The sequence below is a fragment of the Takifugu flavidus genome, chromosome 8, assembly GCF_003711565.1.
Source record: "Takifugu flavidus isolate HTHZ2018 chromosome 8, ASM371156v2, whole genome shotgun sequence".
NCBI lineage: Eukaryota > Metazoa > Chordata > Actinopteri > Tetraodontiformes > Tetraodontidae > Takifugu > Takifugu flavidus.
Window position 1 is genome coordinate 14,116,560 of NC_079527.1, and position 15,625 is coordinate 14,132,184.

Below are 15,625 nucleotides of genomic sequence, written 5' to 3' on the forward strand. Positions count from 1 at the left end.
CCAATTAGTACCTGTATGATTGAAACGATTTGATTATTATAATAACATAATTAACGTGTAAACACCGTTAGCACCGCGGCTACTGGGTAGCACTACCCGCGTCCTCTACGCCATGACGTCATTTCCGCCTCAGCTCGCAGACCCCGGATGAAGCTGCCATTGGGGCAAGTGAGCAGGTCCGCCGGAGCTGGATTTTGATTTAACGCTGAGGGGGTGTCGGTGCCGTTGGAAGCCCCGACTGGACAGCGCGGAGTGTCCGCCGGTTAACGAGTGCAGAAGCGTCCGCTCCGAGCAGAAACGGCGGCGAATAACCGTCGCTAACTGAATCCAAGTGTTAGCAAAGTAACGCCGAGGAGCAGCATCTCCGCTATTAGCCTGTCCGCACACTGAACGTCTTGTCAGGGCTTCAGTCGAACACATCACCTGGTGAATGAATGATGTCTGCCGCTAGCATTGACAGTCAGGTAAGCAAGGAGCAGGGTTTTTTTTCGGGATTTAATCCCTCCACAGAGGCGAGATGCCGTGGGTGCATCCTACTGTAAGGACGATGCCGCAGCTCAGGCTTTTAGTTAGCCGAATTTGAGAGGAGGTTAGCAAGAGTACTGGTTCCTGCTGGTAATTAAAGGCCTGGACCACAGCCTCCAGTGGCTGGGCAGTCCACCTGCCTTTACACCGTGATGTTCTCAGCACAGGCGCTGGAGTGTCAGTTTGCACCTTATTTGTCATATTTCTGAAGCTTTCCATTTTCCCTCCCTTCGCATGTATTCTTCTTCCCAACGTGGCTGCTTAGACATCGAAGGGACAAGATGCGAGCAAAGGTGAGAGAAAGGCGTCTTTTGGACCTCACTAGCACCGTTTCTAATTGCGATCCCAACAGGAAAAGTCGTGTTGTGGTCGGGACATAAGAGTTGAGAGTTTTGTAAAGCCTAACCTTGTGCAGTCGTTAATCTGTCTTCAATAATTTGTTCAAGTCAAGTTTTTATTTTAATTCCTTGCCTCCTTGCCAGAATGTTTTGTCTGTGGGATGGCCTAATTTAATTTGATAGAAGATGTTTTTCCTGTAAAGCTGATGGGATGTTCCGCCTCTGACAGCTGGTTGGTTTTGTTGCAGCATTTCCAGTGTCGGTGCAGAACGGCTCCCTCCACCAGAAGGATACAGTCCACGACACAGACTTTGAACCTTATCTCACCAACCAGTCCAACCAGGTACTGTGACGCTGTAATCCACCTCCTTACGGCCTCACTTCCTTTTCCTAACAAAAGATCTGATTTTTATTGCAGAATAACAGCTATCAGTCCATGACAGACCCTTACCTGTCCAGCTACTATGCCCCCTCCATTGGGTTTCCCTACCCTCTGAGTGAGGCTCCATGGTCTACAGGTGGTGACCCGCCAATTCCCTACCTGACACCATATGCCCCTCTCAGCAATGGAGACCACCACTTCATGCACGACACAGTGTTTGGACAGCCGGGGGGGCTCAGCAGCAGCATCTATCCTCATAGGTTTAACTTTTTTCCAGAGAACCCTGCTTTCTCAGCCTGGGGAACCAGCGGTTCCCAGGGCCAGCAGACTCAGAGCTCGGCCTATGGGGGAAGCTATAGTTATCCTCCCAGCTCTCTGGGTGGCACTTTAGTACCTGATGGGCAGACTGGTTTCCACAGTGACACACTAAGCAAGGCTCCAGGTATGAACAGCATCGAACAGGGCATGCTGGGCCTTAAAATCGGTGGCGATGTGACAGGAAGTGGCTCGGCGGTGAAGAGTCCCGGCTCAGTCATTGGGGGCAGTGGAAGTGTGGCCGCTGCTGTCGCCACACCTATTGGAATGCCTCCTCCCAAACCTACGTCTTGGGCTGCTATAGCTAGTAAACCTGCCAAACTACAGCAGCAAAAGAGCAAGAACAAACCTGGGACACCCATAGCCGGCGGAGCTTTACCCCCTCCGCCAATTAAACACAACATGGACATTGATACATGGGATAATAAAGGGACTGTTACCAAGATAGCTCCGCCTTTACCCCCCCACCACCACCACCATCACCACCAGCAGCCCCAGCTTCACTCCCATGCTCCCAGTCTGCTGCCCCCTCTTCAGCAGTCCCTGCAGTCTGCCCAGTCCCTTATGCAGCAGATGACCATGCAGGGTCCTCCCCCTCCCCCGCCCTCCTACCAGAACCACAACTCCGCCCTGACGCCTCAGACACGCTGGGTGGCGCCGCGCAACCGCACCTTCTGCTACGGTAGCGGAAGCTTGGACAGCAGCGGCTCCTCAAGCGGCGGCGGTGTCGGCAACGGAGGCGGGGGCATCACTCCAGAACCGGGGGCAGAATCTCACCCTGTGCTGGAGAAGCTGCGGGCGGCCCACAGCTACAACCCCAAGGACTTTGACTGGAACCTGAAAAACGGCCGCGTGTTCATCATCAAGAGCTACTCCGAGGACGACATCCACCGCTCCATCAAGTACTCCATCTGGTGCAGCACGGAGCACGGCAACAAGCGCTTGGACTCGGCCTTCAGGGCCATGAACTCCAAGGGTCCGGTCTATTTATTGTTCAGCGTCAACGGCAGCGGGCACTTCTGCGGCGTGGCCGAGATGCGCTCGCCTGTGGACTACGGTACGAGCGCCGGCGTGTGGGCGCAGGACAAGTGGAAGGGCAAATTTGACGTGAACTGGTTGTTTGTTAAGGACGTGCCCAACAGTCAGCTGCGCCACATCCGCCTAGAGAACAATGACAACAAGCCGGTCACCAACTCGCGCGACACCCAAGAGGTGCCGCTGGAAAAGGCAAAGCAGGTCCTGAAGATTATCGCCCAGTACAAACACACCACCTCCATCTTCGACGACTTCTCCCACTACGAGAAGAAGCAAGAGGAGGAGGAGGTGGTAAAGAAGGTAACTTCCTCACCACCCAACACCACTGAGATGTTTTACAGTATTTATTATAGCTGCGGGATCATTGATAAGTAAACAGTCCTGACGAATGAAGCTGCCAGAGGCCGGAACACCGTGATTTATTAATATTTCTGTCAGTGTGTGAGTTTTTAAAAGGGAATCCTGTTTAAACTTTGTACTGGGACCAGTGCAGACCAACCTTTTTAGCCTGAAGCTCATCAGCTTTGGTGATGGTGGCGATGACGACAGACCTTTATTTATAGAAGTCTTTCAGTTTTCTTTCCTTTGACTCAACTTTGCTGCAACGGGACCAATTAAAAAAAAAAAAAAAACATCTTCATATAGTTCTTTCTCATTGTACCCTGGGTTGCTATGGAGATTAGTGGATGATTTTGTTTCTCTATATTAAACTGAACTAAAAGAGAGGAAATGAATAAACATCTTTTTTTTAAATAAAAACATTCTGTTTTATTGCATTTCCACTTATGTTTCCACTTATCATCCATCACTAATTAATGACCGATCGATGTTTAACCCTCATTCCTTCGTCCTTTTGTGAGAACCTGCGGCTGGCGGTCGCGACACTGACGAGTGCGAATGTCGATTTATGTTTTCCAGGAACGTCAGAAGTGAACGGAAGACGGCCGTTGCTGGAGTATAGATATACGGACACAAAGAAGACGAAAAACCAATATTTTTTTCTATTTAATTTGGTTGACTTTGGCCCCCTTTTCCCCTGGTTCCCGGTGGTTCTGACCCGCAGGGACGCGGCTCGCCCCGCCCCCCCCGCCCGTTCCACCTCTCCTCTTTTGTTTTTAGCCTTATGGAACTCATTGATAAATCCCCTCGACGACATGCTGCTGATATCAGTGACTGTTCACATCATGTGTTGGAGAAGCGTAACGTTCTCGTGCTGGTGGAGACGACTATCGACAAATGTCTGCTGCGTGTGTGTGGCCAGCTGTGTTTTATATTTTACGGAGGAGGAAACATTTTCCGTCTCTTTTTGTTGAAGGGGCGCGCTTGGTGTAAGAATGCGTACGGGAAGTTTCCGTTTGCGTAGATTTAATCGTACAGGGTCGTGCTGTTAGAGTTGTTAGGAGATGAGCTGGTTTCGCCTGGCTTGCCGCCGATTTTAGCATTTACGCGGATAAAAACGCGCGTGGTCTCTCCAGATGGAACCTTAACTTTGGTTTTCAACATTAGAACACTTTTTACTTTGACTTTCCTCAAGTTTACGATGTAATTCCATCATAAAAGGTCATGCTTAGTCCAGTGTTTTTCTGTCACCTACAGCTAACATAAATATTTTAATGTATTATGAAATAAATCTAATGCATTCAAAGCACACTTAATTTTCATGCCTAGGAAACCACTGCATTCAATGTGAACTTTTACATGAATATGATAAATCTTCACATGTATTTGAAGTCTTTATGATCAGTGTTTTAGCGGTAAGTGTTATTTGAGCATACGAATTAAAAGTTTAATATTTTTGAGATGAGTGACTGGAGGAGAGGCTCAGCACAGGTGCCTGTTTGTGGAATTCTGGGGGAAAATGTAGCATGTTCTGCTTTTCAAAGCCAGGCCCGCCACCTCTTTTTTGTTTTTCTCCCTCTCATTCTCTCTTAACGCGATTATAATCTTTGCATCTTCATCGTTTTCATAGTTAAAACCTGTTCTCATCCTCACCAGATGTAAGCTTTAATGTTCTGACATTTCTAACTGAGATCGCCTCAAAATTCAGTGTAGCATTAAAATTAACTGATCTATCGTCGAGTGTTTATGGAAGCCCAGAAAATACCCTATATAGTATCCGTTTGTGACTTTTTTTGTAATTTAAATTGCTTGCTGTATTGTGTGTGGGTGTGTGTGTGTGTGTGTGTGTGTGTGTGTGTGTGTGGTGTGTGTGTGTGTGTGTGTGTGTGTGTGTGTGTGTGAGTGCAGAGTGAAAGAAGAGAGTGGACGTGCGATTGTAGAGCAGAGTTATATTATTGGTATTGGAATATAGAACATTTATGCAGAAAAAATGTTTAAGTTATCCCAGAATTATTAAATATCCATTGTATCAGGTCATCACATTTTAGATTTGATCATCTTCATTATTAAACATATACTTATCTGTAGTATTGGTCATGTTTTTTTATTGATGGTCAAGTTTACTCATCACAAATCTACACGAAAAAAGCAGTTTAAAGCTATATATGAAACTTACTTGGATACAATAGACGTTTTCTTCTACCGTCTAAGACAATCTTCAGATTTTTAAATTAGTGTCGAACCATAGAAGCAATGTTTTTAGTGTTTACACTCGTTAAAATATAAATACGCCCAATACAAATTGGAGTTTCGACTTATTAAGACTGATTAGTGTGAGAAATAATTCTGCCCTGATTTCTACCATTCATTTTTTATAGTGTAGTTCAGTACAGTGGTGGAGCTCTCTCTCCCTCCCTCTCACTCTCTCTCTATGTCTCTCTCCCTCCCTCTCTCTCTGTATCTCTTCCTCTCTCTCCCTCCCTCTCTCTGTATCTCTTCCTCTCTCTCTCCCTCTCTCTGTATCTCTCCTCTCTCTCCCTCCCTCTCTGTATCTCTCACTCTCTCTCTATGTCTCTCTCCCTCCCTCTCTCTCTGTATCTCTTCCTCTCTCTCTCCCTCCATCTCTGTCTCCCTCCATCTCTCTGTATCTCTTCCTCTCTCTCCTCCCTCTCTGTCTCCCTCCATCTCTCTGTATCTCTTCCTCTCTCTCTCCCTCCCTCCCTCTCTGTCTCCCTCCATCTCTGTATCTTTTCCTCTCTCTCCCTCCCTCTCTATATCTCTCACTCTCTCTGTATCTCTTCCTCTCTCTCTCCTTCTCTCTATGTCTCTCTCCCTCCCTCTCTCTGTATCTCTTCCTCTCTCTCCCTCCCTCTCTGTCTCCCTCCCTCCCTCTCTATGTCTCTCTCCTCCCTCCCTCTCTCCCCCTCTCTCTATGTCTCTCTCCCTCCCTCTCTGTATCTCTCCATCTCTCTCGAGGACAGAAAGCACGTGATTCCTCTCTTGGCATTCTCCGCGTGCCTTAATTGATGGGCAGATAAATTAAGGTCCGCCGTGATCGAATTCGCGGAAAGTTTAAAGATGGAGATAAGCCGTATCGGATGAAACGCACGCACACGAGCGCGCGCGCCGGCGTCAGCTCTGGTGTTTTAAATAGCAACAACTAACCAGTGACGATATTTTACACCCGCAGGTTCGGACGCGATTCTCTTCGTGTGTTTGTCGATCGTCACATCCGGACGCACGTTGATCAACTGTCCTCGAGCTCCGGCGCGCGCGGCCGCCTCCTTCCGTCCGCCGTTCCTCTTTAGATCCACAGCGGCCGAAAGCAAACAATAACAGTAGTGTCCGGGTTTCTGGAAGATCCGGTTCTAAACCGGGTTTACTCTGTAAAAGAGCCCGTCCCGTGTCACGCATTTCTGGACATAAAAAGTCTGACTCGTCCTGTTGTTGCGTGCGGCTCTGACGCAGCATCGTCGTGACGTAATGATCCGGGATCAGGGGCAGGGCGAGCCTGCTTGGCTCGATCCGTAAGATGGCGAGAGACTGTTGGTACCAGGAGAGGTGCCAAAACACCCCAGAGCAAGGCACCAAACCCACACAGGGCCCCATGGTGAACCACCAACCCAACAAGTGGACCCCCCCCAAAACAACAAAGCAGGACAAGAAGATGAGGAATAACTACAATTTAACTATATCATTAGAAATCAGATGATTCAGGTGCAGCTTTGCGTGGAACTGCACTTAATCAGGTTGAAATGAAGAAACCTCCATTCTCACATCCAAAAGGTATTTTATTACAAGTGCTTCTGAAATAGCAGCCATTTCCCCTCCTCAACTTCAGTTTCTGCTACCAAACCCATGTTTTACTTTACAAAATAAGCAGCAAAATGTCAGCTGTCCAGCTGAGAAGCAGGTCTGATAAAAATAAAGAAACAGAAAAATCCTGGTTTTGGTAAAACCCTGAGACCGTTTAACATATTTAAATAAAAGCAATAAAAAGACTATAAGTTATCAAAACCCCCTCTAATTTCCTGACATGAGTTCTAAAACATTTGAACAGACTGACAGTAAACAGAAGGTTCCTTCACACAGAACAGGAAGTCCATGTTCGTCCTACATTTACGGTTCTTTTCTGCAGCTCTTTGAGGTTTGAGGTTTTCAAATTCCGGGTCAGACGACCTGAACCAGACTGTCGCCCTCCAGGTCGACGCGCCGAGCGTCCCCGAAGATGAGAAAAATCCCGAGTCCCATGGTGTTAATTAACGTGATGAGGGCGAAGACGGTGCTCCACGTCTGCGTGACCTCGATCAGGTAACCGGACAAGGAGACGATCAGAACTCCTGCGCGGTAGATCAGACAGATGGGTCACGTTAGACAACTCAGCAAGTCAGTTCCACACACATTGTGACTCAGACCTGTGGTCTAGTATCTAATAGGCAGTTTAAGACAAGGTTAGCTTAGTAGGTCGTGTTGTGATCGGGGAGATAAAAAGGCAGGTGACAGGCTGGACGCGTACCCATTAAGGCTCCCATCATGTTCATGAAGCCTGTTGAGACAGATTGGAGCTCAGATAAAGCACAGGTTAATTGGCGCAGGCGTATGAAAGGAGTGCGACTGACCGTAGAGAGCGCCGGCCGACGAGGGGGCGAGGTCCTGCACGTTCACAGACACGCCCCTGAAACGCCATCAGACCGTTAGACGCACTGACTTCAGAACAATATCGGCAACAATGGCAGCGACATAAAATCCCCCTGTAATGGTTTAAGGAGCTTTGCTGCTTTGGTTTTTCCCACCAGTGCTGCCATGGCGACAGGAGAGCAACAGTCACGATCACAAACCGCAGCCAAGACGCAGGCAGATGTTTATGTATTATCCCGCAAACCTTAAATGGACACGAGGTCCTCATGTTAACAACGCCAGCTTTCATACCAAACTTGACTTTTAGGAATCATAAACATGCCAGAGAAACTCTTCTCCATTTTCTGAGGATTGGGAAGTGAAAATATGTGACGTTGAACACGCCGACCCTTAATTCTATACGCACCCGCTGGTGAAGCTGAATAATCCCATAACAGCCGAGACGTAAATGATAGCAGAGTGACACGTGACTGGTCCAACCAGAAGCATGACGAACACGCTGGATGTGCCCATGGACAAGGTCTAACAGAGGAGAAACACACAGTTGGGAACTTAAAGGTAAGGCATGATCTTAGGAGAGTGGCGTGCACACGCTTGCCATTAAAATTCCAAAGCTCCTGTGCCCTGGGCATCGATGCAGACTTGTAAATTCATGTTTGAAAAAGTGGGAAAAAAAATCCCACATTGATGGAAACATTCAGCGAGTTTACCTGCATTAACTTCCTCACAAATATTACGCTGTATCCTACAGGGAGAAAAGAAACAATGAATGTCTTTAAAAAGGAAAATAACATAGACGCTAATGGCCGCTGGGTTCACACCTTTGTTTATGAGAACGTCTGACACGTAGCCGCCGCCGACTGCTAACGGGATCGCACAAAGCCAGGGGACCGTGTTGTACACCCACCCCTGCAAAACAGACGCGTGACACCTGAGAGGACGGGGAGGACGCCTTCGTACGGGTCCACAGGTGGAGAAAGGACAAATACCTTCGCGTGGGGAAACGTCTCTTTGAAGTACGTCGGCAGCCAGGACAACAAGGTGTATGAGGTGCTCGTCAAGCACATGTGAGCAAACACCATGGCCCTTCGACGGACAGTGAGAAGGACACGATGGGACTGAGCCGACGACTGAAACACGACCAAACAGCGAAAGACAACATATTCACCCTGTACCAGATCGGAGGCATTTTACAGAGTCTCCACCACAGCCTCGTCAAGGGCAACGCCGGCTGCTTGACGGCATCCGTCGGTTTGGTGATGACACTTCCTAAAAAAATACAAGAAAAAGGGATGTTGGGGGGCGTTAGAGGATCGTCAAGTGTTTGAATAGAGTTAATAACCGCTCCCATCACAACCAGTCGCCACCATAAAAAAATTCTTTGAAACCAGTCAGGCCTGTCGGAGATGTCTGCTTCTTTAGTCAGAGATTCTGTGAGGGACAGAGTTACTAACCGTCCAAGAACTGCCAGACGACGAGGGCCCAGAGCCCAGACAGGAAACCGATGGTGTAAAATATGCTTTCCCACCCGTACCAGTCCAGCATCAGCGACCCCATCCCACCTGCCAGCAACGTCCTGCGAGCAGAGGAGGACAAAAGTCAACAGGGTCCCGGAGTTTGTATCTGAGGGCGCACGAGTTTGGCCGCTCACCCAAGATGGCAGCCGCCGTGCATGGTGCTCATTAAAAGTCCTCGCTCTCCCTCAGACACACGCTGTGAGCAGAGGCTGACCAGAGATGGGAAAAAGACACCTATAAGACAGGTTTATGGATTTATTTCAGCACATTCTGGTGATTTTCCTCTTTGGTGGGTGCCCTGATGAGTGATGACTCAATAAAAAGCAGCCGGGGCGCCACAGGTGGTTGTGCTTTGGCCCAAAAGTTGCGCTACTTGTTAGTCTTTTTAGGGTTTTTTTTTTTTTGGAATGTCCTCAGAGAGAAATGCTGAGTAAATACCCAGTAGAACAACATAAGGTTCTGAAAGGTGTTAAACCTTGGACAGTGTTCTTGTTGGGCTAAAAAATGTTCATGTTCCTGACTGATTGACAGCGCTCACCTTGCGACAGGCCCATAAGGAATCTAGAAAAGGTCATGAGAGCCAGGATGTGAGAGCCCAGGTTGGCCAGGAGAGGAGTTCCAGCTGTGATCAGCCCCCAGGAGGCAGCAGCGATGCACACTACGCGCTCGCCCCCGATTCTGAGTCAGGACAAGAGGAAGAATTCGAGTCTAGCAATCTTAGATGTGAAAACAAGGGGCGTCAAGCCTCACCGGTCACTGGCGTGTCCTCCCAGGATCTGCGTGAAACAGTACCCCCAGAAGAACCCACCCAGAACCAGCCCGGAGTCGATTTTACTCCAGTGGAACTCCTCCGACATGGACACGACACAGATGGGCATGGTCATCCTGGCCCCGTACAGCAGGCAGGTGCCCAGAAACAGCATCAGCATCCATTTCCTGAGGAGAGGCCTGGGAGGATTTAAAAAAAAAAAAAAACAACACATTTAAAAAATGGCTGCACGGATATTTACTCATGGCTATTGTTATTTACTCAAGTATCCCTCAAGACAGGTTTGGGAGGGGTTAACGCATGAGTAAATGAGAGAGACACATGAGACGCGTGTAGAGGTGAGGTGGGTCACGGCGCCGACCGAGAGGGCTACAGACGTCCTCCGGCAGAGCCGGTCGGGATGTCGTGACCACAGCAGAGGTGAGATGATCCGGGCTGCTTCCCTCCTTTAGGGGTAACGTGTGACTAAGGTGCGGATTTTCAAGCAACTTGGAAGGAGAGCAGCAGAATTTTACCTCAGAACTCAAGAGGATCCCTCATGTAAAGGAAGACCGGCAGAACATTCACGGGCTTAAACATGGCAGATGTTACCGGCTGGCAGACTAACTTCTGCCCTGATTCCAAGACAGTTGTGAGTAGCAGTGATCAGGAGGAGCAGATTGCTAATCTGTGTTCTCGCTCTTACCTGGGCCACAGGTTCTGGTCCGCCGGCTGATCGCCTGGTGGGAAAAAGGCGACGGAAACTTTGGAAGCCAACAGAGATTCTGTGTTTTTGCCATCTCCTGATGTGTGATTAGCAGCCATTCAGGACACACTGGCACCGTCTCTCCCACACTGACACATACTCCGGTAGCTCTGCCTAGGATCCGCTGGGGCACAAACCTAACTGGTAAAACTTGTTGGGACAAAGATAACATGTTAGCAAAGACTGCAAGCAACCTGCTAGGCAGTGTTCTTAGTGGCTGCTGAACAAAAATGCTCCTGTCAATCAAGAGACAGATATTTACGTTCAGCATTGCTGCTTCCAGATTTATATCTTCTGCTTTTACTTTACAAGATATTAACCCTTCCCCAACTCTTAAATTTAAACCCTTTTTTGGTCACCTTCCGCAGCAAACAAGGCGTGCACGGATAAGCAGCATGTTTGCTCAACTAATCCGTGCGAGAGCGTAACGGGAGTGAAAATATAAACTGATTAATAATGAAAATAAGTCAAATTACCCTTGTGAAAATAATCACGTCCCAGCACAGAACAGGCTTGTCTGCCGGTCAGTCTCAGTGTGGTCACACGTATTTGTATATAGCCAAAACTCTTCCACTTTCTGCCAGTAAGCAGAAGAGCCGGTATGATGTAGCTCCTCTTTTCAGTCACACCTTCGGCCCCTTTTTGTCTGATTCCAGCTGAACCCGTTTGAGTTCCTTTTGCATTGTGTTCAGCAGCAATAATCTATTTTTCACCTAAAGGTTCAGAGCACCTGCCAGGTAGAACACCTCCCCTGCAGAGGCGTCAGGAAACACAACAAGGGCTCGTGTTCAGATCGCAAAAGTATTTATTTGAATATTTGCAAATCGACCTTAAAAATGTTGGATAATAAAAGGGATTTTTTAGCTCTCTGGTCTTCAGGATTTCTCGATGACAATACGTATAGTAGGACAATACAACCTTAAAAGAAATTAAGGATGGACAGCTAGCAGCAATCAAAAATATAGATATAAAAATGTCAACAAAATGAAACAAGCAAAAGTGTCTTTCCAGCTGAAGGAGACTCGCATGCAGTTTTAGGAAAAGGAAAATGTTCAGGTTTAGAATCTCTTCAGTTTTTAGTTGAGGGTGTTCTGGTGACCGATCGGCGGCGTCCTCGCCGCTCTTCCTCCATCCGTCCACAGAAGCGACACGGTCCCTGGCAGCACAAAACCGAACAAACGCTTTGGAGGATGCGAGCGTGGAACTCGTCGTGGGGTGGTTTCTAATTTTAAACACCCAGCACACGCGTGGTGCAGATCCTCCCAAGGGCCTATTGTAGAGGAACCGGCAGCACAAAATACTCAAAGAATTCAAATATTACAACATATAGTTGTAATATATGCACATTTGTGATTGGAAATGACCCTGAACTCATCACAGACACATTCACGACAAACAACCAAGCTGTTTTTGGTGTTACAAAGTTCAAAACCGGCCGTGTTCTCCAGTCTGGGAACGTCAGCATTCTCTCATCTAAACTCTCTCTGAAGCAAATTAATTCAAACATAGTCAAAATAAATAAGATTAAGCTTTTGATAAAATATAAAACAGCAATCTGACGTTTGTCGTCTTTGACCCCAAAAAAAGCTTCTTTTTTTGTGTGTTAATTTTCAAAATACAACAATTTACAGTTTACAGACCTCTCGTGAATGAAAGATGAAGTTAGCATTTGTTTAGACGCGTTACCTGCTTGTCACCCAGTCACTGACTGATCATAAATTAAGGGGGTGTGGGCAGTGGTCTGCCGCGCTCACTTGGGGTCCTCGATGGTGCCTGTGCTTAGGTCAGTCATTTTGGGATATTTCACCTTCTTCTGGTCAAGCTCATTCTGTGCCCACAGTAGTAGCTTCAGCAGTTTAGCCAGTTTGGGGGTCGACTCCCTGTTTTCATAGTCCAGAACAGCTTGGTTCACCTCGCTCCACACCTGAGCAGCCAGAAATGAGGTCAGATATAAAAACACCCAGATTTCAAACACCTTTGACGTCACCTGCATGAGCCTCCACCCACATATCACCTTTGTCTGAGTTCTCTCTTTTATCGCTCACTTCCTGGGTTTCAGTTTAGCTGCTCTTTGATAGGCGACATTTGAGTAAAGTTTAAGGACGTGTGCAGCTAAATCTAAAAGCCATGTGAACAATTCTGTTTAATTTCATCAGTAATAATCAAAGATTTACCTTGAAACAGGTGGACTTATAAAAAAAAAAAAAACCTTTTTTCACAGGACCAGCTTTAAACACATGATTAAACCAGGTGCACCTTCGTCGTGCTCAAGCCCTCAGCTTCAGTCTACCTTTTGCCGCTGCATCATGTTGAGCAGGTCTCCGAAGGGAGACTCTTCTGGGTTGTCAAAGGCCAGAAGGGCGAGTGTTCTCTCCATCTCTGTCAGACATTCACGACTCTCCTCCCCCTGCTCAGCCAGCTGCGTCTGGGCAAACTCCAGCGCCGACTCCGTCTCCCTTAGCCTTATTAATTCAATCAAATGTTGCTGCTGCAGAAGTAAATAAGATCAAGTATTAGGTTTTCTTTCTTATTTAAGTTAGAAATAACACGGACGTGCACAATAACAGCTTTGATGACACGGAACACAAGATAAGCTAAACAGTTGTCTTCTTTGAGTCGTAGAAGCCAACATTTGGAAATGTTAGCTTCTACTTTGTAGCCTCTCTTCAATTAGTGACGTTGGAGTTAACAACGGGCACACGCACCTGCAGGTGAAAATACAAGTATCGATTGGTATCGAGCAGCTCCGGATGCAAGCTGTTGATGAGTGCAATAGCCCCCTGTATCTGTCCCTTCAGGATCATCTCCCTAATCTTTATCCTCTCATCCAAAGTGTCCAGGTCCACGCTTGGCTCGATCCCAGACTCCATACGAAACTTCTCTGCAGCCTCTTTGAATCCCTCTGACACAGAGAAAAACCCAGTAAGTATTTTGGTGGCGTGCAGCTTAACAGGTAGGTCACAGTCATCATCCGAGCTTGACATGTCTCACCTGTCACCAGGTAATTCATAATGAGCCGATTCATGTCCGCCCTCTGTATGTGAACATTGTTTAGTTTTTCCATCCACTCTTCTTTTGTGATGTCGTCGGGCTTTTCAGCATAGCTCATCATTGGGGTCCAGGGAATTCTAACAGCCATTGGAAAGAGACCGAAAAATGAGCAATCCTGACACAACTCGGTCACAGTCTGCACCTGCAAGCAATAATAGCGCCACCGTGCAGAGGTGGACACAGGATTTGATATTTTGAAAGGAATAACGTATGTTCTTTAAATAAATAATTAAACGATGAGAGGCTGAATTAAACATGAGCTAACCCAAACTTTCGGGTTTATGCGCTAAGACTGCGTTCCTAAGACAACTAGAAGCCATCTGGTGAGACCCGGAGTCTTCCAAAACAAACCTATTTCCTCTTCAGCAACAGTCCTGGCTAGTTAGCCGTCTGCGTGCGTTTGTACAACTTACCGAACCAGCACGATCTCCAGCGATTATTCTTCCTTTCCGGTGTTTGAAGACGGCAATAAAACTGCACTTGGCGACCCTCTCGGGGATTTTATAACAGCGTAAAAGTCCACAGCGCGACAACACAGTCAAGCTTTTCGCGGCTAGCTAACTAACCGAGCTAATCTGATAATCTCGCGAGAGTTCCGTCGGTGTCCGAGCTTTCTGATTGGCTGGGGCCGTGACGTCACGGTTGCCGAGGAACAGTTACAGCAGCGACTCGTCGGTTCTTGTTTGCTGTGTTGTACTTGATTTTAAGGCCCCGTTCACTGTTTTAACTGTTCTGTACGCTTATTTTTATAATTACAACAAAAATAAAATGAGATAGACTACATGCTAATAACAACCATAAAAAAATGTCTATATGATGAATTATAAAAGCGGTATTGTCTGCATGTATAGCATTTTCTCACTTAATCTTTTCTATTCAGGTATAAAACTATATGACACAGGTAATTGTTACATCTTCGAAACTGCATTGGTGTTGATTTATAAATGCAAAACTATTTTCTTGACTGTAGCTACTCAGACTCAAATGTATGTGTATTTTTGAGGTTTCAAAAGTTAGTTAATTATCATGTCTTTTTTATGAGGAAAAGTTTCAAAAATATTTGAGCAATCTTTAATTGAATGTGCCCCATTAATGTGTCCTTCATTTTTAAAAAAAATCTTTTATACTGAATGTTGGGATTGTGCTGAATTTTATAGTAACGTGTCGGGAATGCAAAGGGGATTCCTTTATGCTTGATGGTTCTCATTCATGACAGTGAAGACAAATAACAGCAGTTCAGACTGAAAATGGCTCTATTTCATGACAAATTAAGATTAATTTCTTTCTTGACTTCTGTCAGCTCTTTTACTGATTTAAGATTAAGATTAATATGTACTTTATTCATCCCCGTGAGGAAATTGAATTGTAGTAGCAACCTATACAAAGTATAGAAACAGAATAAATAAATACAGATAAGATTAGAACGTTATAAGCATATATACAGCACATATATATATAATATATACATAATATATACATATTATAAGCATTATAAGCATATATACATAAATAGAGAATAAAATAGAAATAAAATTACAACATAAACATTACACAATTATTGTTATTGGCTGGGTTAGGATGAGGATGAGTTATACAGTTTGAAGAATTTACAGATTTCCAATATATTGTTGATTATCAGACTTGACAACATTTTCGGGTGGGTCAGGTATTTTTTTCTTTTTTTAACATTTAGGTGACTTGTGAATAATTATTATTAGAGTTCATGAGTAGAAATTCTTGTTACAATGGCATGTCAACTGCGAAATTACAAATACTGTACTATTATGTCAATGTCACTGTCAAATAATGGTGATAAACGGTTTAATTCAAATAGATGAGCTCTTGGAGATTATCCTTTTGCCATCTACATCCCATAATATGTATTTAATACAATTACAGCTTTGAGTTTTTTATTAACGCGCATTAGCTTTGTTTCGGCTAATGCTAGCTCCTGCACGAGCCCCCATCTGC

General features: G+C 46.0%; 3 protein-coding genes across 12 annotated transcripts; 1 reads left to right on the forward strand and 2 right to left on the reverse strand.

Annotated features, from left to right (window-relative positions):
- The first annotated feature begins 125 nt into the window (after nt 1-125).
- ythdf1 (YTH N6-methyladenosine RNA binding protein F1) lies at nt 126-5,021 on the forward strand. 6 transcript variants are annotated; one of them, XM_057040639.1, is made up of 6 exons: nt 127-464; nt 791-818; nt 1,112-1,206; nt 1,282-2,895; nt 3,514-4,800; nt 4,838-5,021. In XM_057040639.1, the coding sequence occupies exons 1-5, from the start codon at nt 435-437 to the stop codon at nt 3,526-3,528; spliced, it is 1,782 nt and encodes a 593-aa protein (XP_056896619.1). In that variant the 5' UTR covers nt 127-434; the 3' UTR covers nt 3,529-4,800; nt 4,838-5,021. The 6 variants fall into 6 exon arrangements, with proteins under 6 accessions (XP_056896615.1, XP_056896619.1, XP_056896617.1 ...); XM_057040637.1 differs by having other exon boundaries at nt 3,514-4,795; nt 4,843-5,021; XM_057040638.1 differs by having other exon boundaries at nt 3,514-4,791; nt 4,843-5,021.
- A 1,683-nt stretch (nt 5,022-6,704) lies between these two features.
- On the reverse strand, nt 6,705-11,231 carry LOC130529944 (solute carrier family 17 member 9-like). 4 transcript variants are annotated; one of them, XM_057040684.1, is made up of 14 exons: nt 11,080-11,231; nt 10,544-10,753; nt 9,840-10,037; nt 9,628-9,767; nt 9,224-9,323; nt 9,027-9,148; nt 8,748-8,841; nt 8,562-8,658; nt 8,394-8,481; nt 8,283-8,317; nt 7,979-8,094; nt 7,554-7,609; nt 7,451-7,480; nt 6,705-7,274 (listed from the first exon to the last, which is right to left on the reverse strand). In XM_057040684.1, exons 2-14 carry the CDS (start codon nt 10,660-10,662, stop codon nt 7,105-7,107), a joined length of 1,365 nt encoding a protein of 454 aa, XP_056896664.1. In that variant the 5' UTR covers nt 10,663-10,753; nt 11,080-11,231; the 3' UTR covers nt 6,705-7,104. The 4 variants fall into 4 exon arrangements, with proteins under 4 accessions (XP_056896664.1, XP_056896666.1, XP_056896667.1 ...); XM_057040687.1 differs by having other exon boundaries at nt 7,135-7,274; nt 7,350-7,480; XM_057040686.1 differs by having other exon boundaries at nt 10,544-11,231.
- A 154-nt stretch (nt 11,232-11,385) lies between these two features.
- LOC130529957 (glucose-induced degradation protein 8-B homolog) lies at nt 11,386-14,253 on the reverse strand. Of its 2 annotated transcripts, none has more exons than XM_057040710.1 (5): nt 14,068-14,253; nt 13,595-13,731; nt 13,309-13,505; nt 12,894-13,091; nt 11,386-12,527 (listed from the first exon to the last, which is right to left on the reverse strand). In XM_057040710.1, exons 2-5 carry the CDS (start codon nt 13,713-13,715, stop codon nt 12,354-12,356), a joined length of 690 nt encoding a protein of 229 aa, XP_056896690.1. In that variant the 5' UTR covers nt 13,716-13,731; nt 14,068-14,253; the 3' UTR covers nt 11,386-12,353. The 2 variants fall into 2 exon arrangements, with proteins under 2 accessions (XP_056896690.1, XP_056896689.1); XM_057040709.1 differs by having other exon boundaries at nt 13,595-13,796; nt 14,068-14,241.
- Nucleotides 14,254-15,625: the final 1,372 nt, after the last annotated feature.

Excerpts from the sequence above, each read along its gene's own strand:
- ythdf1 (XM_057040635.1), top strand. The coding sequence starts at position 435 with ATGATGTCTGCCGCTAGCATTGACAGTCAG. Across the intron at positions 465-790 it reads CCGCTAGCATTGACAGTCAG|ACATCGAAGGGACAAGATGC; the intron begins GTAAGCAAGGAG and ends GTGGCTGCTTAG. Across the intron at positions 819-1,111 it reads GGGACAAGATGCGAGCAAAG|CATTTCCAGTGTCGGTGCAG; the intron begins GTGAGAGAAAGG and ends GTTTTGTTGCAG.
- LOC130529944 (XM_057040684.1), bottom strand. The coding sequence starts at position 10,662 with ATGGCTGCTAATCACACATCAGGAGATGGCAAAAACACAGAATCTCTG. Across the intron at positions 7,610-7,978 it reads TTATTCAGCTTCACCAGCGG|GGGCGTGTCTGTGAACGTGC; the intron begins GTGCGTATAGAA and ends ATGGCGTTTCAG. Across the intron at positions 7,481-7,553 it reads GTCGGCCGGCGCTCTCTACG|GCTTCATGAACATGATGGGA; the intron begins GTCAGTCGCACT and ends CTGTCTCAACAG.
- LOC130529957 (XM_057040709.1), bottom strand. The coding sequence starts at position 13,742 with ATGGCTGTTAGAATTCCCTGGACCCCAATGATGAGCTATGCTGAAAAG. Across the intron at positions 13,506-13,594 it reads TATGAATTACCTGGTGACAG|AGGGATTCAAAGAGGCTGCA; the intron begins GTGAGACATGTC and ends TCTCTGTGTCAG. Across the intron at positions 12,528-12,893 it reads ACATGATGCAGCGGCAAAAG|GTGTGGAGCGAGGTGAACCA; the intron begins GTAGACTGAAGC and ends CTGGCTGCTCAG.